This window comes from Triticum aestivum, chromosome 2B (genome assembly GCF_018294505.1).
Source record: "Triticum aestivum cultivar Chinese Spring chromosome 2B, IWGSC CS RefSeq v2.1, whole genome shotgun sequence".
Classification (NCBI taxonomy): domain Eukaryota; kingdom Viridiplantae; phylum Streptophyta; class Magnoliopsida; order Poales; family Poaceae; genus Triticum; species Triticum aestivum.
This window is the reverse complement of record NC_057798.1, coordinates 138,986,041-139,007,140: the sequence shown is the minus strand read 5'-3', so window position 1 is coordinate 139,007,140 and position 21,100 is coordinate 138,986,041. Positions and strand designations below refer to the sequence as shown.

General features: G+C 44.7%; 2 protein-coding genes across 2 annotated transcripts; both read right to left on the bottom strand.

Annotated features, from left to right (window-relative positions):
• Positions 1-8,227: 8,227 nt before the first annotated feature.
• LOC123043904 (3-oxoacyl-[acyl-carrier-protein] synthase I, chloroplastic) lies at positions 8,228-14,264 on the bottom strand. The gene is made up of 6 exons (XM_044466497.1): positions 13,368-14,264; positions 9,356-9,529; positions 9,109-9,222; positions 8,872-8,973; positions 8,687-8,756; positions 8,228-8,588 (listed from the first exon to the last, which is right to left on the bottom strand). Exons 1-6 carry the CDS (start codon positions 14,223-14,225, stop codon positions 8,521-8,523), a joined length of 1,386 nt encoding a protein of 461 aa, XP_044322432.1. The 5' UTR covers positions 14,226-14,264; the 3' UTR covers positions 8,228-8,520.
• A 2,992-nt stretch (positions 14,265-17,256) lies between these two features.
• On the bottom strand, positions 17,257-20,176 carry LOC123040824 (3-oxoacyl-[acyl-carrier-protein] synthase I, chloroplastic). The gene is made up of 6 exons (XM_044463569.1): positions 19,224-20,176; positions 18,221-18,394; positions 17,992-18,105; positions 17,780-17,881; positions 17,603-17,672; positions 17,257-17,516 (listed from the first exon to the last, which is right to left on the bottom strand). The coding sequence occupies exons 1-6, from the start codon at positions 20,085-20,087 to the stop codon at positions 17,449-17,451; spliced, it is 1,392 nt and encodes a 463-aa protein (XP_044319504.1). The 5' UTR covers positions 20,088-20,176; the 3' UTR covers positions 17,257-17,448.
• Between the last annotated feature and the right edge of the window lie 924 nt (positions 20,177-21,100).

Sequence of the window (21,100 nt, the reverse complement as noted above, 5' to 3'; positions counted from 1 at the left end):
CAAACGAACTACACGATCTTTGTGCTATGCTTAGGATTGGGTCTTGTCCATCACACCATTCTCCTAATGATGTGATCCCGTTATCAACGACATCCAATGTCCATAGCCAGGAAACCATGACTATCTGTTGATCACAACGAGCTAGTCAACTAGAGGCTCACTAGGGACATATTGTGGTCTATGTATTCACACGTGTATTACGATTTCCGGATAATACAGTTATAGCATGAATAAAAGACAATTATCATGAACAAGGAAATATAATAATACTTTTATTATTGCCTCTAGGGCATATTTCCAACAGTCTCCCACTTGCACTAGAGTCAATAATCTAGTTCACATCGCCATGTGATTAACACTCACAGGTCACATCGCCATGTGACCAACATCATCAAATGAGTTCTGGGGTTTGATCATGTTTTGCTTGTGAGAGAGGTTTTAGTCAACGGGTCTGCAACATTCAGATCCGTATGTGCTTTGCAAATTTCTAGGTCATATTGTAAACGCTGCTTCCACGCTCCACTTGGAGCTATTGCAAATGGTTGCTCCACTATACGTATCCGGTTTGCTACTCAGAGTCACTCAGATAGGTGTTAAAGCTTGCATCGACGTAACCCTTTACGCCGAACTCTTTATCACCTCCATAATGGAGAAACATGTCCTTATTTACTCCAAGGACAATTTTGACCGCTGTCCAATGATCCATTCCTGGATCATTCTTGTACCCCTTGACTGACTCATGGCAAGGCACACTTCCGGTGCGGTACAAAGCATAGCATACTATAGAGCCTACGTCTGAAACATAGGGGGCGACCTTCGTCCTTTTTCTCTATTCTGCCGTGGTCGAGCTTTTAAGTCTTAACTTCATACCTTACATCTCAGGCAAGAACTCCTTCTTTGACTGATCCATCTTGAACACCTTCAAGATCATGTCAAGGTACGTGCTCATTTGAAAGTACTATTAAGCATTTTGATCTATCTTATAGATCTTGATGCTTATTATTCAAGTAGCCTAATCCAGGTTTTCCATTGAAAAACACTTTTCAAATAATCCTATATGCTTTCCAGAAATTCTACATCATTTCTGATCAACAATATGCCAACAACATATACTCATCAGAAATTCTATAGTGCTCCCACTCACTTCATTGGAAATACAAGTTTCTCATAAACTTTGTATAAACCCAAAATCTTTGATCATCTCATCAAAGCGCACATTCCAACTCCGAGATGCTTACTCCAGTCCTTAGAAGGATCGCTGGAGGCAACATACCTTTTAGCATCCTTAGGATCGACAAAACTTTTCTAATTTTATCACATACAACCTTTCCTTACGAAAACTGGTAAGGAAACTTGTTTTGTCATCCATCTGCCAGATTTCATAAATGCAGCTAATGCTAACATGATTCCGACGGACTTAAGCATCGCTACGGATGAGAAAATCTCATCGTAGTCAACTCCTTGAACTTGTGAAAAACTTTTCGCCACAAGTCGAGCTTCATAGACGGTGACATTACCGTCCACGTCCGTCTTCTTAAAGATCCATTTATCTCAATGGCTTGCCGATCATCGGGCAAGTCCACCAAAGTCCATGCTTTGTTCTGATACATGGATCCTATCTCGGATTTCATGGCTTCTAACCATTTGTCGGAATTTGGGCCCACCATTGCTTCTCCATAGCTCGTAGGTTCATTGTTGTCTAGCAACATGACCCTCAAGACAAGATTACCGTACCACTCTGAAGCAGTACGCATCCTTGTCACCCTACGAGGTACGGTAGTGACTTGATCCGAAGTTTCATGATCACTATCATAAGCTTCTACTTCAATTGGTGTAGGTGCCACAGGAACAACTTCCTGTGCCCTGCTACACACTAGTTGTAGTGATGGTTCAATAACCATATCAAGTCTCCACCATCCTCCCACTCAACTTTTCGAGACAAACTTTTCCTCGAGAAAGGACCCGATTCAAGAAACAATCCCTATTGCTTTCGGATCTGAATTAGGAGGTTTACCCAACTGTTTTGGGTGTCCCATGAAGATGCATTTTATCCGCTTTGGGTTCAAGCTTATCAACCTGAAACTTTTTCACATAAGCATCGTAGCCCCAAACTTTTAAGAAATGACAGCTTAGGTTTCTCTAAACCATAGTTCATACAGTGTCATCTCAACGGAATTACGTGGTGCCCTAATTAAAGTGAATGTGGTTGTCTCTGATTCCTAACCCATGAACGATAGTGGTAATTCGACAAGAGACATCATGGTACGCACCATATCCAATAGGGTGCAACTATGATGTTCGGACACACCATCAAACTATGGTGTTCCAGGCGGTATTAATTGTGAAACAATTTCCGCAATGTCTTAATTGCGTGCCAAAGCTCGTAACTCAGATACTCATCTCTATGATCATATCATAGACATTTCATCCTCTTGTCACGATGATCTTCAACTTCACTCTGAAATTACTTGAACCATTCAATAATTCAGACTTGTGTTTCATCAAGTAAATATACTCTACATCTACTCGAATCATCTGTGAAGTAAGAACATAACGATATTCACTGCATGCCTCAGCACTCATTGGACTGCACACATAAAAATGTGTTACTTCCAACAAGTTGCTATCTTGTTCCATCTTACTGAAAATGAGGCTTTTCAGTCATCTTGCCCATGTGGTATGATTTGCATATCTCAAGTGATTCAAAATCAAGTGAGTCCAAACGATCCATCTGCATGGAGTTTCTTCATGCGTATACACCAATAGACATGGTTCGCATGTCTCAAACTTTTCAAAAACGAGTGAGTCCAAAGATCCATCAATATGGAGCTTCTTCATGCGTTTTATACCAATATGACTTACATGGCAGTGCCACAAGTAAGTGGTACTATCATTATTATCTTATATCTTTTGGCATGAAAATGTGTATCACTACGATCGAGATTCAATAAACCATTCATTTCAGGTGCAAAACCATTGAAGGTATTATTCAAATAAACAGAGTAACCATTATTCTCCTTAAATGAATAACCGTATTGCGATAGACATAATCCAATCATGTCTATGCTCAACGCAAACACCAAATCTCGATGGTAGAGGGAGCGTGCGATGCTTGATCACATCAACCTTGGAAACACTTCCAACACATATCGTCAGCTCACCTTTAGCTAGTCTCCGTTTATGCCGTAGCTTTTATTTCGAGTTACTAACACTTAGCAACCGAACCGGTATCTAATACCCTGGTGCTACTAGGAGTACTAGTAAAGTACACATTAACATAATGTATATCCAATATACTTCTATCGACCTTGCCAGCCTTCTCATCTACCAAGTATCTAGGGTGGTTCCGCTTCAGTGCCCGTTCCTCTTATTACAGAAGCACTTAGTCTCGGGTTTGGGTTCAACCTTGGGTTTCTTCACTAGAGCAGCAGCCATTTCATGAAGTATCCCTTCTTGCCCTTGCCCTTCTTGAAACTAGTGGTTTCACCAACCATCAACAATTGATGCTCCTTCTTGATTTCTACTTTCGCGGTGTCAAACATCACGAATACCTCAAGGATCATCATATCTATCCCTGATATGTTATAGTTCATCACGAAGCTCTAGCAGCTTGGTGGCAATGACTTTGGAGAAACATCACTATCTCATCTGGAAGATTAACTCCCACTCGATTCAAGTGATTGTGGTACTCAGACAATCTGAGTACAAGCTCAACGATTGAGCTTTCCTCCCTTAGTTTGCTGGTTAAGAAAATCGTCGGAGGTCTCATACCTCTTGACATGGGCACGAGCCTGAAATCCCAATTTCAGCCCTCGAAAACATCTCATATGTTCCGCGATGTTTCGAAAAACGTCTTTGGTGCCTCAACTCTAAACCGTTTAACTGAACTATCACGTAGTTATCAAAACGTGTATGTCCGATGTTCGCAACATCCACAGACGACGTTTGGGGTTCAGCACACTGAGCGGTGCATTAAGGACATAAGCTTTCTACTGTCCGCATAATCGCTACTGTCAACTTTCAACTATATTTTCTCTAGGAACATATCTAAACAGTGGAACTAAAGCGCGAGCTTACGACATAATTTGCAAAGATCTTTTGACTATGTTCAGGATAATTAAGTTCATCTTATGAACTCCCACTCAGATAGACATCCCTCTGGTCATCTAAGTGATTACATGATCCAAGTCAACTAGGCCGTGTCCGATCATCACGTGAGACGGACTAGTCATCATCGGTGAACATCTTCATGTTGATCGTATCTACTATACGACTCATGCTCGACCTTTCGGTCTCCGTGTTCCGAGGCCATGTCTGTACATGCTAGGCTCGTCAAGTTAACCCTAAGTGTTTTCGCTGTGTAAAACTGTCTTACACCCGTTGTATGTGAACGTAAGAATCCATCACACCCGATCATCACGTGGTGCTTAGAAGCGACGAACTGTAGCAACGGTGCACAGTTAGGGGAGAACACTTCTTGAAATTTTGTAAGGGATCATCTTATTTACTACCGTCGTCCTAAGTAAACAAGATGCATAAACATGATAAACATCACATGCAATCAAATAGTGACATGATATGGCCAATATCATTTTGCTCCTTTTGATCTCCATCTTCGGGGCTCCATGATCATCATCGTCACCGACATGACACCATGATCTCCATCATCATGATCTCCATCATTGTGTCTTCATGAAGTTGTCTCGCCAACTATTACTTCTACTACTATGGCTACCGGTTAGCAATAAAGTAAAGTAATTACATGGCGTTGTTCAATGACACGCAGGTCATACAATAAATCAAGACAACTCCTATGGCTCCTGCTGGTTGTCATACTCATCGACATGCAAGTCGTGATTCCTATTACAAGAACATGATCAATCTCATACATCACATATCATTCATCACATTCTTCTTGGCCATATCACATCACATAGCATACCCTGCAAAAACAAGTTAGACGTCCTCTAATTGTTGTTTGCATGTTTTACGTGGCTGCTATGGGTTTCTAGCAAGAACGTTTCTTACCTACGCAAAACCACAACGTGATATGCCAATTTCTATTTACCCTTCATAAGGACCCTTTTCATCGAATCCGTTCCGACTAAAGTGGGAGAGACTGGCACCCGCTAGCCACCTTATGCACGAAGTGCATGTCAATCGGTGGAACCTGTCTCACGTAAGAGTACGTGTAAGGTCGGTCCGGGCCGCTTCATCCCACAATACCGTCGAAATAAGATTGGACTAGTAACGGTAAGCATATTGAACAAAATCAACGCCCACTACTACTTTGTGTTCTACTCGTGCAAAGAATCTACGCATAGACCTAGCTCATGATGCCACTGTTGGGGAACGTAGCAGAAATTCAAAATTTTCCTAAGTGTCACCAAGATCTATCTATGGAGAAACCAGCAACGAGGGGAAGGAGAGTGCATCTACATACCCTTGTAGTTCGCTAAGCGGAAGCGTTCAAGAGAACGGGGTTTAAGGAGTCGTACTCGTCGTGATCCAAATCACCGGAGATCCTAGTGCCGAACGGACGGCACCTCCGCGTTCAACACACGTACAGCCCGGTGACGTCTCCCACGCCTTGATCCAGCAAGGAGAGAGGGAGAGGTTGAGGAAGACTCCATCCAGCAGCAGCACAACGGCGTGGTGATGATGGAGGAGCGTGGTAGTCCAGCAGGGCTTCGCCAAGCACCGCGAGTTATGAGGAGAAGGGAGAGAGGTATAGCTGCGCCAACAGGAGAAGAAACTCATGTGTTGGGCTGCTCCTATGCCTCCACTATATATAGGGGGAGAGGGGGCTGCGCCCCCACCTAGGTTTCCACCCCTAGGGGGCGGCGGCCAGCCCTAGATCCCATCTAGGGGGGCGGCCAAGGGGTGGAGAGGGGGAAACTTGCCCCCCAAGCAAGGTGGGACGCCCCCTCCCCAAACCCTAGGCGCCTTGGGCCTTGGTGGGAGGGCGCACCAGCCCACCTGGGGCTGGTGCCCTCTCACACTTGGCCCATGCAGCCCTCTGGGGCCGGTGGCCCCACTTGGTGGACCCCCGGGACCCTCCCGGTGGTCCCGGTACGTTACCGATAAAACCCGAAACTTTTCCGGTGACCAAAACAGGACTTCCCATATATAAATCTTTACCTCCGGACCATTCCGGAACTCCTCGTGACGTCCGGGATCTCATCCGGGACTCCGAACAACATTCGGTAACCACATACAAGCTTCCTTTATAACCCTAGCGTCATCGAACCTTAAGTGTGTAGACCCTACGGGTTCGGGAGACATACAAACATGACCGAGACGTTCTCCGATCAATAACCAACAGCGGGATCTGAATACCCATGTTGGCTCCCACATGTTCCACGATGATCTCATCGGATGAACCACGATGTCAAGGACTCAGTCGATCCCGTATACAATTCCCTTTGTCTACCGGTATTATACTTGCCCGAGATTCGATCGTCGGTATACCGATACCTTGTTCAATCTCGTTACCGGCAAGTCTCTTTACTCGTTCTGTAACACATCATCCCGTGATCAACCCCTTGGTCACATTGTGCACATTATGATGATGTCCTACCGAGTGGGCCCAGAGATACCTCTCCGTTTACACGGAGTGACAAATCCCAGTCTCGATCCGTGTCAACCCAAAAGACACTTTCGGAGATACCTGTAATGCACCTTTATAGTCACCCAGTTACGTTGTGACGTTTGATACACCCAAAGCACTCCTACGGTATCCGGGAGTTACACGATCTCATGGTCTAAGGAAGAGATACTTGACATTGAAAAAGCTCTAGCAAACGAACTACACGATCTTTGTGCTATGCTTAGGATTGGGTCTTGTCCATCACATCATTCTCCTAATGATGTGATCCCGTTATCAACGACATCCAATGTCCATAGCCAGGAAACCATGACTATCTGTTGATCACAACGAGCTAGTCAACTAGAGGCTCACTAGGGACATATTGTGGTCTATGTATTCACACGTGTATTACGATTTCCGGATAATACAGTTATAGCATGAATAAAAGATAATTATCATGAACAAGGAAATATAATAATACTTTTATTATTGCCTCTAGGGCATATTTCCAACAGGAGCGTGGGCGATGGGAGGGCATGGCTGCCTGTTCACTAGGACCCGGGTGGATGTTGTGGAGACAAGAATGGAGATCCATTCACACCAATGATTTCTAAAGTCGGGGTGCCGCGGAGTCTTGGTGAGGAAGGGCCATGACACGGAGTCGAACACACATGCATGTCAAGTTTGAGGAGTACTCAAGGAGACTTGAGGTTGTGGAGGAGCCTTTCCGTCTGTTGAACAGGACAGAAGTTATCATGGACACCACGTCCAACGATGAAAGCGCTTGGTTGACAGCCATGAGCTCTCCCATCCGTAGCTCCAATCGTAGCAACATGACTTCGACGAAGAGCTTTGCAAGAAGATGTATCAAGCGATGTGACGGTAGTCGAAAAGCAAGGATGAGTTTGGCCTCTTGGGGAGAAGTGTGAGAAGTGCCTCATTGAGTGTGAAAGCCACATCCATTCACGGCGAAGAGCTTGGCAAAGGCCTCACGTATGTCGTCCTTACTGGTGGCCCAACACGCCTGCAAGAACTCGGTTTTGAAGCCGTCTGGGCCAGGGGCCTCCCCCATGGGGTGGCTGCCCAGATTGTATTTTACCACCTGCACTAACCTAAACTTGATGTATTCTTTTACCAAAGTCATGCTACGGAAAATCAAAGTGAGAAGTCGGGATGGGGCAGGAGCGGTAATGTTCATGCTGAACAGTAAAAAAAAGTAGCACTCCAAAAAACTGTTTTTTTTTGCCATGCAAGATGCTCGAGTGCGCTATGTGCATGCAAATTTTTATGGTGAAACGACATTTGAGGAGCTCGTGGACAACAAACAAAATTAGGTCTACAAAAAGTGCCTTTTTAAAAAGTTTATTGAAGTGCTGAATTTTGTTTTTGTGCCAAGAGCTCCTCAAATGTCCTTTCGCCATAAAAATTTCTAGGCTCTTCAAATTTTGTTTTTAAAAATATTCAGGCTTACTGGACTTTTTTGCTTATTCTTTATTTTACTGTTCACAAACAGAAATAGGTGAGCCTGGGCTCCGAATTTCCGCTCTAGGGGCAGGATGAGATAACAATAGAAGTCAGTTTCTGTATCATAGGACTTCCATACCAGGTTTCCGTAATTTAAATGTCTACACAATATTGTACTTCACCAACATCTCAATAATATATGATAAATATGTAACACAAATTACTATACTACATTTAGAATATTCACACGAATACATGGGTCGCCCTGCAAGTTCCAACAGTCCAGAATACTTTTGCAACAAATTCGTTTGAGTAGAGCCAAATATATGCAAGTTTTCCATGGATGCAATTTATTGTGTGCTCTGAACTGCTTGCATTTAGTAATTTCTTGGTTTTCGCTTCTAGAAAAGTGCTTCACTGTTCTATCCAAGACAGAATTTCTATCATAAGATCGTGCAAACAACACATCACGGCTTAAACGGTGCAAACACGACTACTGAATTTTGTCCGCCAAATCCAAATGAATTGGAGATGCCTGCATTTTAAAGGGCAATATATGAATTAGTGAAAGGAATTTGTAGGTTGTTCACTATCTCGTTTGCATTTTGCATTTGCATGCAGTACTCTACTCACCAACATTTACTTCGTGCCGTTGTTTCACATTATGCACCGTGTCAAATTGATCAACTGCCGGTTCTGGATTCTGCGGTTGATAGATTGTAAGAAATTTTTAGTTACATGTATATAGACCAAATGTTCATATGGCCGAGCTTCGGGCATGACTGTTAATACTTTGTTAGAGTTTCATATATACTTACAAACTGGTTTATAGTTGGGTGCACCCATCCGGTGGTGATCGCTTTGATGGTCGCAATGGCTTCCAAGGCACCTGCCGCGCCAAGGCTATGGCCAATCATGGACTGGAAACACAGGTTTTGCATGCATCAAGACCCTAGAAAAGCCATCTCACTAGAGTATCTCTCTCCAGTGAAGTTGCAAAGGTACGTAAAATGTGTGCTTAAAATGACACAGATCTGAATGGAAGAGCAATTAACCTTCGTTGCATTCAGCTTAATCTGGGATGGGTCCTTGAAGACTTGCTTCAAAGCTTTCACTTCTGCCAGGTCTCCAGCAAGGGTCGAGGTTGCATGGGCATTTATGTAATTGACCTACAACGCAAATGCAAATAATAATTATACATGCACCAAAACTCTCTGGCCAGTCCAGGAATAAAAACGAAGTGACCAGATTAATCGACCCGGTTTATTCTATAACTGGTAGGAGGTAATATTTGGTGGTCACCTCCTCCGGCGCCACACCTGCATTTTCAAGGCTCCTTGTTATGCACGATGAAACACCAAGGCCATCTGGTCTCGGATCAGTCATGTGGTGAGCGTCGCTGTTTACGGCGCCTCCCAAGTACTCCGCAAGAATCGGAGCGCCGCGCCTCATTGCATGCTCAAGGCTTTCCATGACCTGCAAAAGAAATAATTGTTTAATGATGTACAACGCCGAATAAAATCAATCGTCTATGGGCTAGTCTCCTGGTAATGTTTTCACTTATGTTCCCATTTTTGTGCTTGTGGTAAGTTCGAGAGAAGCATGTGTTGCTTCCTTACGAAGGTGAGCAAACCCAACAACGTTCCAAAATATTCTTGCAACTGGAATACTCTCTCCAGTTCACGAAAATAATAATGTTGTAGACATGTTTCGAGTAAATCTTAGAAATTTTGACCGTAAACGTCATTTTTTCAGCGAACTAGATTAAACTGTTGTTGTCTAATTGGAAAAGTTCATATTAAACTTGAAATTACGGTGCCAATTCTTATTTGAACCATGAACTATGAAATCATGTCTGTTATTAACCCTTCAACTATTTAAAACTGTTGAACTTTGAGCTTATCCTGGTTTAGGTATTGGTTTGTTCTATGTTGGTGTACCAAAAGTAGTGTCAAATTTCGGTAGTATGGACCAAACCAATGTAACGAGTAGACTTGACTAATCAAGTATAGAGTTTTTCATGTGAAAAATATCAAGAACTTGTCGGTAATAAGAGCAACTGAAATTATTATCTTTCATGTAAGCTAGCTAGACGGGGATATGTTACTACTTCCATTATTATTTTTCATTAAACACAATATCCACAATATATGTAATTGTTGCATCTTAGTGCACATATGACTAGGAGTGGATTACATCAAATTTATCCTGAAATTATGCCAACTATAGATATTTTTTTAGCGGGGGTGCAAACCATAGATGTTGAGACTATGCAATGCATATGTGAGAAATTTCTAAAGATTTGTGAGATCTGATGAGCTAGTAACTTACTATTTCCCATGGTAGTCATGCAAGTGATTCTTCATGGCAAAGTCAGAAGCTTCTAGAAACATTCAGCAAACTAAAAGAGAATGATATTTGCCATAAAGTTATTAGAATACATATTTTAGATATGTGCAATTGTAAATGGTAGAATATTCAAAGATAATATTTAGCGAGGACGCTCTAGTTAGAAAATATATTATAAACAAGGATACGATCTTGACATATGTAGAATCCAATGGCTACTAAGCATGATCCTAGGTATAGCTATGAGAAAATGGCATAAGAAGGGATAATAGCTACTAAGAAGCGTGGGTTATCTACCAAATTTTGAAAAGGTTAATGAAGAATTAGTTATTACCATGAGAATGTGGTTTTCGTGATAGTCTCTTATAGTATGACTGCTGCTATGCATGCTATATAGTGTACACACTCACGTGACTCTCTCTCTCTCTCTCTCTCTCTCTCTCTCTCTCTCTCTCTCTCTCTCTCTCTCTCTGTCTCTGTGTGTGTGTATGTTTATGTTCTCGAGAAAAAAAAGAATTTGAACCCTACATGAATAGGGAGAAAATGAAAAAACTTCTAAGGATTTAACTAAAAAATGCATGTTAAACAAAAATAATTAAAATGCAAGAGTAGTCATTTGAACGGAGCACTAAAATAAAAAACAAGAAACTTATTGTGATCATATGCTGATGAATATAAAACATAAAAGTAACTCTTAAATTTCAAAATTGAGAACTGAGAAGTCAATCCCACATGAATGGTAGCAACATTCCGTTTATTAATTGATTTGATATCGCAAATAGCACGGGCTAGTTTTTCTAGTTTCCGCTTCAAGATATTGTGGTACTCCGCCGGTTCATATTAGTTGTCGCTCAAATGGATGTATGTAGAACCAAAATACATCTAGATATATTCGTTTCAACGAAAATTAATATGGATCGGAGGGAATACTTTTCATGTTTGACAGAATAAATGTTAATTATTAGTTTTTATTTTATAACGGGAACAAAAATAACATAGAGAACATTTATACTTCTGAGTTCCTCAACATGTAGTAGAAAAAGAAATATTTTAACTTTGTTTTTAATTTACATAAATTCAGATGAGCGCTCAATCAAAGTTGTGACATACAAAGCTTAGATGGAAAGCCTAGTTGTTTTCGACATCTAAATATCTTTTACCACCAATACAACCGGTTACTCACTCACATCATTCACTCCTTCATGGACGCACAAGGAGAGATAGTAGAAGAGAAAAGAACACAACGATTTTTGTGACACCCAAGTGTTGAAATATAGATGGGCTTTAGGTCGTAAAACAACTTCAGAAAAATCTCTAAAGGCCCATGTGGATGTCATGACTAGGTGGTGGGAAGTTTAATACCACCCTGGAAGTGGAGGATATTTTGGACCTCCTTAAAACAAGAAGAGTGGTTCCCGCACGCTCCCCATCTGCCGCCCGCGTGTCGTGTTTGGTGAACGAGCCGAGCCGAGATCAGACCGATATCACCCAACTCTGATTAGATCACATCTGCCTCCTCTCGCCCAACTCACAGTAGGCCTCCGGAACCCCGCCTTTTGCGATCCACCCTGAATAATGGTGTAAGTCCGATTTGGACCCGGAACATCAAGACGTCCATATTGAACCTTGACTATTTAGAGATGTTGAACTTGAACCTAGGTCAGATATTTGTAGTGTTTTGTACTTCCGTGTTTCCGAAAATTGCGGTACCATTCATAGATGTAGCAAATGCTAGGAATTTATAATGTGCAAATGCTCATAAAAATGTTCATTGTTCATGTCACCAAAAATAAAGAGAGATGAGTTGATTGATTGTCTTTTTTCTCCATGGAACATAAATGGTCACATTTTTTTGTTGAGTTTTGAAACTTCTAATATACAAAGCTGTCCTACAAAATAGCCACGTGGAGGTATGGTGTTGGTTTCACATTCTGGTGTTCTAAAAATAATTTATGAGTGTGACTATTAAGCATAATCATCAACCCATATATACCCATAAGATCGTTCATGTTCGATATAAAAGAAGCCTAAAAGAGAAATGCATATCTCTTCTCATTTGTGCATATGACAATAGTAGTCATATGTTTTGGAGTTTTCATGAATCATCGCAGCACAAAACCACTGCGAAAAACTAGTCTATGTCTCATATTAAACTGTTAAGAAATTCAAGATTTAATTTTCACACAGTTACATAATTTAGTGTTGAAGCCAGATAAAACAAAATATATAGTTGGTAGTTCAAACTGAACTTTTCTCTTGTCTATGTGAAGTGCTTGTATAGATTGATAAAATGCAAAAAAATAAATCCAATTAGGCTCTCAGGAGCATATGCTCCTGCCCGTCAAAAATGTGTTTTGCAAATGTCAATAAAAAATAAAAAATAGATGTGTTTATTGTCACACCCAAATACTACCTGCAATTTTTTTGTCAAAAAGCTTAAGCATTTGAGTTGTGCAAAAATAAGCGAACGCCAAATGCTACTTTTAATTTTGTTTTTTCACCGAGAAGCACAGCTATCCCGTTTCGCATGAAAAATATCAAGCACGAAAAATAGAATTTTTAAGTGTTGTTTACTATGTATTTATTTTGAATTTACTATTATCTAGAGGCATATGCTCTCCAAAGCCAAAACGGCCCTCCGGATAAAATGCATGTTCAAACTTTGAAGGCTAACATGTCTTCTAGCGGGGTTGGGCGTGACGTGAGTACTCTGCCAAAAATATGTGCGTACTGATTACAGTAAGTAAGATGCTATTACCCTCAAAAGTAAAAGAAAAGGTAAGATGCTACTCGGATGTAGTAAGGGTTTTACACAATGTTTACGTACCATAATTCAAATGGACAACGGTTAGCTAAAATCAAGGGAACGGTTGCCAAATTGAATACACTAGTAGGTATAGATTTTGTCGGACTTTTTACGTAAGGATAGCATTTTCGGTAAGTAAATATCAAACTTCAAACATACCAGTACTCCGGCTCCTTCACCGAGGACAAAGCCGTCGCGGTCCTTGTCCCACGGCCTCGACGCCGTGCCGGGGTCGTCGTTCCTCTGCGACAGCGCCCTGCACGCGAAGAACGCGCCGAGGGCGATCGGGATGATGCCAGCTTCGGTGCCACCGGCGATCATGACGTCGGCTCGGCCCAGTCGGATCTGGTCCGCGGCGCTGTTGAAGCAGTGGTTGGAGGTGGCACACGCGGTGGAGATCGAGAAGTTCGGGCCTAGGAAGCCGTCGGCAGCGTCCATGGCGACCAAGGCGGAGCTGATGTTGGTTATGGCGTGCGGGATGCACAGGGGAGATATCTTCCCGCACCCCTTGGTCACCAGGCTCGCGATGCCGTCGGAGAGCGCCGTGATGCCGCCCATGCCGGAGCCGACGACCACGCCGGCCCGTTCTTTGTCGACCTTCTCCATGGCGCTGGTGCCGGGGGCGAGGCTTGCGCACTCGAGGGCCTTCTTGGTGGCGACGAGGGCGTAGCGGTGGATGTCGTCAAGGCGGCGGTCGAGCTTGCCGTCGACGTAGCCCTCGGAGGAGAAGCCGCGGATCTGGGCGGCGAAGCGCGTGGGGAACCCGGAGGCGTCGAAACGGTCGATGGCGCCGACGCCGCTCTCCCCGGCGAGGAGCCGCTCGTAGTATACGTCCACGTCGTTCCCGAACACCGACACCAGGCCCATCCCCGTGATCACCACCCGCTTCCTCGGGTCGGTCTCCCGCCGAGGCGCCGACGACGACACTGCTGAGGCGCGAACGAAGAGGCGGGATGGCCGCCTCGGCTGCGCGCAGCAGGGCGCGGCGGCCGCGTTCGGGAGAAGCAGGTTTTGCATGGCCCGCGGGAGGGAGGTTTTGGGTATACGTCGCCGGCAACATCACTCTAAGAAGTACGTGTCCGCCTTCGTTGCTGATGGGCGTCGACACGCCAGGTTCCGAGAATTCCGGGTACAATATGAATGTCGTGACAAAGTGCCTTGTTGTATCGCGTCGGTCGCCCGATCTGGGCAGCGGATCGGAAACCTCCGCAGCCGTCGGCTGTACTTGTGCGTAGAGAGCCGTTCGTGTCCAATATCTCATATTCCTCTCCGGCAGCTTTCTCCGCTGTGGAGCAGCGCATCCCTCGCCTTGCACTCACAGCGACGAGCTCGTTGCACATCGCTAGCGGCATCCCCAATGTCACGCTCCCAGCACACACCACCGGTGAGATCACGACAGTCCGTGTCGCCGCTCGCCGCGTGTTCCCTGGCAATGCCGGTGACGATCGCTCACAGCATTGGGTGTCGCCATTCGCAGCATCGACCTTGGATCATCGCAGCCACTGGACCTAGCAACAATGTTGTGCCCGTCGCTGCTCCATCCCCACCTGCTCGTAGCACCACCACGCAACGTTGCTAGCCACAGCGCCAACCCGAGTCAGTTGCAGCATAGTCGACGCGCCCCTACTCCCATTACAGCACCGCCGTAGACCCATCAAAGCTCCTGGCGACACCGATCACAGCACCGGCCAATGCCGGCACTGGCGGAGCTTCTTGGAGGCCAAAGGGGTCACGAACCCCCCTTGCAAAAGTGAAAAACAAAATTTATTACTAAGCATTATGGTCCAACACATGAATATACAACTTTCCTCGTCATCCTAATGTTACGATACACCTATCAGCCTTTCATGCTCGTCTCTTCTACCTCAAGTAGAAGGAAATCATGTCTCCATCCTCTCGCTCCCTAGAAATTTGATTTCTACACCCTGTCCCAATTCTTCAATCACGTTTCTCCACTGTAGAGTTCTCCCCTTTCTGGACTGCTCCATCGAGGCTTCCATTGCCAACCAACCATCACGTCGGTTGCTTGTTGCTGCTCCTGCATATGCACGCAGCAGTTGCTCCCTCCCCATGTTGCTGCAGTGATGCGCGCCACGGCCGAAGCCCAATGTAACGACAACCGATGAGCTGAAAGTGAACTCCTTCTACATGTCAATTTTGATTGCCATGGAAAGATGATTCGCATGTTCTAATTGCTGGACCATGGGGGTTAACATGTTGTATAAGCTAAAGAAACATGATTGGGATCATCAGATGTCCAATCAGTCAACCACATTCCAGTTATATCAATTAACTTGAATCTGATAAGTAACAATGATTATTCAATTATCGCGTAACATTTTTTTAATTTCTTTACATTGGGGACACGCCTTACTTTGACTTTTCATGCATATTTTTCTTCTAGTTTGGAAATTTTGGGCCCCCCTTAATTGCTCCTCTCGTCATGCTCCGCCACTAAATGCCTGTTGCAGCATCATCACCTTTGTCGTGTGGCTCGTTGCAACATTGGTCTCAGCACTTGGTGTTATTGTTCCAATTTCCCATGCGCTGGTCGTAGCACAGGCCTAGTCGCTGGCGATGCTTAGGCCTGGTCTTGGTACATGCATGGGCATTGTCCGCTAGGGGCGTGTTTGGTTGTTAGCATTCAGCTCATATAGGTCCTGCGAACGCAAAATGTGTGAGCTTGGGTTTCCTAGGCTGCACCGAAATATCGGCCTGCACGGTTTTCAAAGCAGAACCCATTCTGGCTAAGGAGGAACATCCGAATCAGCCGTTTCCTCAGAGCCATGCTCCAGTAGGTGCAACTTGGCGCGTGTCTGCACACGTTGGAAAGCACGGGAGATGAGACACTTTGGCCTTAACTCTCATCACCGCTCACCCTCTTCGTTCCATCGATGGCCGACGTTCCTCCACTACCACACCCCCCCTCCCCACCCCAAATTTTTGCCCACCTACAAGAGTACTTACCTCTGATGGCTTGTCGACATTGCGTTCAGGCAAGGGAGCCGCAGACTTTGGAAGTTGGAAGCTGATGAAGGCAACACCTGCCTTCTGCACTCAGACGCGCTGAGCATGTATTGAGCCCTCATCGACGGCGCGCACTTCCACTACGGGGGTGGGACTAAGACTGTGGTGGCAGGCACTTCCGTTGCGGGAATTACGATGATCGCCGCGACGACCGCATCAGAAGCGGCGGGGCCTTCCTCTTCGGCTTCAGCGGCTACAACTCTTCCATTTGTCAAATATTGTATGTTTTTTAGCGAACAAAGATTGGAAGGCCTGTACCGTGCCATTTTTAATTTTATAAATGAAGGGCAAAAATGTATGAAGTTACATGTAAGAGATGGTTGATGGAACAGAGAGTAGCAAGAGAAAGATGTGACTAACCGTTTGTTGGTGCTATTACAAGCCATACTCATTGTATACATAAGGGTTTTTTAACTAATGAGGATAGCAAAGGAGAAACGACGCACATGGTGGCCAAAAGGGAAGGGGAAAAATAATTACCTTTCCTGTTTATAGCTATGTTGTGAAAACTAAATATATGTTGTCCTCGAGGCATTTTGCAAAATAGAATAACTGATGCACATGTAATTTGCTTGTTCCGTTGCAATGCACCACGTCAAACTTCATACGTTGATATAAGCTCCAAAGGTGAAGAAATTTTTGCAACAGACTTCATCGTTTGAAAGTAGCCGAGATCACGTTCTCTAGAACAACATGCAGTTCAAGAAATTAAAAATGGAACCTTAAGTGCATGAAAACTTGCACATATATCTGTTTCACGTGATCCAAAATAAAATTCTGGATGATAATGTACTTGATACAATAACACGCCGCCCTCGGAACTCATGGCTTTTGTAATTTCTCAGAAGTTGCCTCCAAGTTGATTCACCTTTCTTGCCAACATAATGTCCAGCATATGGGTCAAAAAACATTTCGAACACATAGTTTTTCCTTGATAAATGTCACTTTTATTAACTCAAAACGTCTCATCAGGCGATACACGCATAAAAAGCATACACTCATCCTCTACATAACTGGGATGTACACAGCCAAAACACAACGTGCACACACAAAGTAAACAACCAATGAGTAACGAAGTCATACAAGATCGTAACTATGCCCAAGAAGAAATGGGTGGTGAAGAGTCTACTAGAAGACCATACCACCATGTGGGCTAAAACATATTCGTGGCCACCTGCTCTAATTGCATACATCGTTGTAAGAAGAACACACATTAGGACTTAAATGGCGCAAATACCACCACTGAATTTTGTCCTCCGAATCCAAATGAATTGGAGATACCTGTGTAAAGGGTAGAAAGAAATGAGTAAGGAGTGTATAGGGTGTGCCCCGTTCCGTTTGTATTTTTTTGAATACATATTACTCACCAACGTGTACTTCGTGTTGTTGCTTTACACTACGCACCGTGTTAAATTGATCAACTTCCGGCTCTGGGTTCTGTAATTTACAAAGATCACAACTTCTGGTAACATGTAATCATACATTGCACTTGTAATGCAATTTCAACATACGTACAAAACGAGCAAACATAAATAAGTACTTACAAATTGGTTTATAGTAGGATGCACCCATCCGGTGGTTATGGCTTTGATGGTAGCGATGGCCTCCAAACCGCCTGCTGCGCCTAGGGAATGCCCTATCATTGACTAGAAAAAAAGAGAGAGGTTTCATGCATCAGAAAGAAACATACATCCAAATGAATTTCAAGTGAATTATACAAATGTCTCAGAAGCTTCCAAGATTAAAAAAAATGAACCTTGGTTGCGTTCAGTTTAATCCGAGATGGGTCCTTGAAGACGTGCTTCAAAGCATTCACCTCTGCAAGATCTCCGGCGGGGGTTGAGGTTGCATGAGCATTTATGTAATTGACCTGCAGTGAAAGAATTAACTTACAATTCATGACCCAGCTTGGAAGTAATTACCAAATATTGATAGAGATTAATACACAATTCCAAATGGTAGAAACTAAAACATATGATCGTCACCTCCTCTGGTGTGACGCCTGCATCTTCAAGGCCCTGCCTGATGCACACCGACACGCCACAGCCATCTGGTCTTGGATTAGTCATGTGGTAAGCATCGCTGTTTACGGCGCCTCCTAAGTACTCAGCCAGAATCGGAGCGTCGCGTCTCATTGCATGCTCGAGGCTTTCCATGACCTGCATTTTTATTTCAAGATGATCATTAGTAAGAAGAAAAAGTAATGATGTTTGTATAACACTTATGCCCCAAAGATGCAAAATAGAATCTGGGCTTCCAAATAACAAATAAAAAAATATTTCATTGATCTAAAAAGAATAATCTATTACTAAAATAATCTGAAAATAGATGTATATATAGGTGTGACCAATGTACATCATTCTATTTGTGAGCTAACAAAAAAGATAAATAACTGGATCTAAAATAGTTCTAGAACATTTTGCTATTATATATCCACAACGACCTTTTCTTTTATGCCGCTTATAAGTTTGCTTAGGACACATCTACATGTGCTTTAGCAAAATCGATTCAGATTTGAACGACCAAATATTTAGCAAACAAAAGCTGAGTTCTATCTTAGGCTGGTCACAATGGGCAAGAACATAAGCTAGTAACTTCACACTTCCCTAGACTATGTTACTACCTCCATAGTGGGTAGGAACATCTATGTTGTGTCATGCAATGATGTATTTATTAGGTTATAGACTCATTGTTTCTTGGAGTGTGTGATGTTCCGGTAACTTAGCTAGTTACCACAAACACCTCTCTCTTCATTAAATACGTGCCACATAAGCAAAGTTGTATTGGAGTGTGTGATGTTACTCCTAAGTTCCTCCCCACTGTGACCAGCCTTATAAGATTATACAATTGGATTTTACATTAAAATAAATATTTAATAGTATAAGATTTACAATAAATAATTTATATTATACAGTGTTATTAAATTAATAGTCACAAGAGGTTTCTTCAACTTCAGAAAAAGGGGGGAGAGGGGAGTATCGAATATACCAGTATTCCGGCTCCTTCGCCCATGACAATGCCATCGCGGTCCTTGTCCCACGGCCTCGACGCCGTGCCGGGGTCGTCGTTCCTCTGAGACAGCGCCCTGCACGCCACGAACCCGCCGAGTCCTATTGGAATGATGGCGGCTTCGGTGCCACCGGCGACCATGACGTCGGCTCGGCCCAATCGGATCTGGTCGGCGGCGCTGTGGAAGCAGTGGTTGGAGGTGGCACATGCGGTGGAGATCGAGTAGTTGGGGCCCCGGAAGCCGACGGCCGCGTCCATGGCGATCATGGCGGCGCTGGTGTTGGTGATGGCGTGCGGGATGCAAAAGGGAGATATCTTCCTGTACCCCTTGGTCACGAGGTTCTGGACGCCGTCGGAGAAGGCCGTGATGCCGCCCATGCCGGACCCGACGATCACGCCGGCCCGTTCTTTGTCGACCTTCTCCATGGCGCTGGACCCGGCGGCGAGGCAGGCGGACTCGAGGGCCTTCTTGGAGGCGACGAGGGCGTAGCGGTGGCAGTCGTCGAGGCGGCGGTCGAGCTTGGCGTCGACGTAGCCCTCGGAGGAGAAGCCGCGGATCTGGGCGGCGAATCGGGTGGGGAACCCGGAGGCGTCGAAGCGGTCGATGGCGCCCACGCCGCTCTCCCCGGCGAGGAGGCGGGCGTAGTACGCGTCCACGTCGTTCCCGAACACGGACACCAGGCCCATCCCGGTGATCACCACCCGTTTCCTCGGGTCGGTCTCCCGCCGGGGCGCCGACGGTGACGACGCCGAGGCGCGCACAGACAGGCGGGATGGCCGACGCCGCGGCTGCGCGCACCACGGCGCGGCGGCGGCGGCATTGGGGAGGAGCAGGTTTTGCATGGCGTGCGGCTGCGGGAGGTTTTGGGAATTGGGGCTCGGGGTCCTTCGAAGATTGCTGCTCGCCTTATTTGGGGCAACAGAACGCTAGCGTGTCCGCCTATGTTTCAAAAAACAAAAAAGGATGGCCCAACACAACCGTGATGGGCCTCGACACGCCAGGTTCCGGGAGTTCCGGATACAACAGGAACTTCGTGACAAAGTACCGTGTTAGTTTAGGTCAGGCCAACGCTGAGCTGGAAAATCAGGGTAGGCAGTTCTATCGACCAGCCGACAATTTATCGAAAAGGTTAAAAATCTTTTTTTCGTGAAAACTTCTAATTTATTCATCTTCAATCATGGTAGTACAACGAATACTAGAAATAATAGAAATTACATCCAGATCCGTAGACCACCTAGCGACGACTACAAACACTGAAGCGAGCCGAAGGCGCGCCGCTGTCATCGCCCCTCCGTCGCCGGAGCCGAGCAAACCTTGTTTTAGTAGACAGTTCGGAAGTCATCGTGCTAAGGCCTCGTAGAACCAACGCACCAGAACAGTAACCGCCGTAGATGAAGAGTGTAGATCAAAAGAATCCAACATGAAAACACATGAACGAAGGCGAACAACGAACAGATCCGAACAAAGCCACCAAAGACAGATCCGTCGGAGACACAACTCCACACGCCCACCGATGATGCATCATCGGAATGGGGGCTAGGCGGGGAGACCTTTATTCCATCTTCAGGGAGCAGCCACTGTCTCACCTTCCTGAGCAGTACACAAACCCTAACAAACACAAAAAAGATCTAAAAACGGAGCCCTTCCACCGGCATGGGCCGAGATCCACTCCGCCTCCATGGCCATAGGACCACCGAAGAAGGGATAGACCGGCGCGAGCGCCGGTGGGAGGCAGAAAGCTAAGTTCTTGGGAGTGTAAGTGCATCTAGTGCCCCTTAGTGATTTTGGTGTATTGAAGACTTATAGGTTAAAGTTACTGATGCGTTTGTGAGTGTACACAGGTCTATAAGTCTAT

What these genes read in the sequence shown, in the direction of transcription:
- LOC123040824 (XM_044463569.1), bottom strand. Translation starts at nt 20,087, where the DNA reads ATGCAAAACCTGCTCCTCCCCAATGCCGCCGCCGCCGCGCCGTGGTGC. An exon ending in GCGAAGGAGCCGGAATACTG is followed by an intron (nt 18,395 to 19,223) that starts GTATATTCGATA and finishes ATAAAAATGCAG; the next exon opens with GTCATGGAAAGCCTCGAGCA. An exon ending in TTAAACTGAACGCAACCAAG is followed by an intron (nt 17,882 to 17,991) that starts GTTCATTTTTTT and finishes CTTTTTTTCTAG; the next exon opens with TCAATGATAGGGCATTCCCT.
- LOC123043904 (XM_044466497.1), bottom strand. Translation starts at nt 14,225, where the DNA reads ATGCAAAACCTGCTTCTCCCGAACGCGGCCGCCGCGCCCTGCTGCGCG. An exon ending in CAGGTGTGGCGCCGGAGGAG is followed by an intron (nt 9,223 to 9,355) that starts GTGACCACCAAA and finishes TTTGCGTTGTAG; the next exon opens with GTCAATTACATAAATGCCCA. An exon ending in TTAAGCTGAATGCAACGAAG is followed by an intron (nt 8,974 to 9,108) that starts GTTAATTGCTCT and finishes CTGTGTTTCCAG; the next exon opens with TCCATGATTGGCCATAGCCT.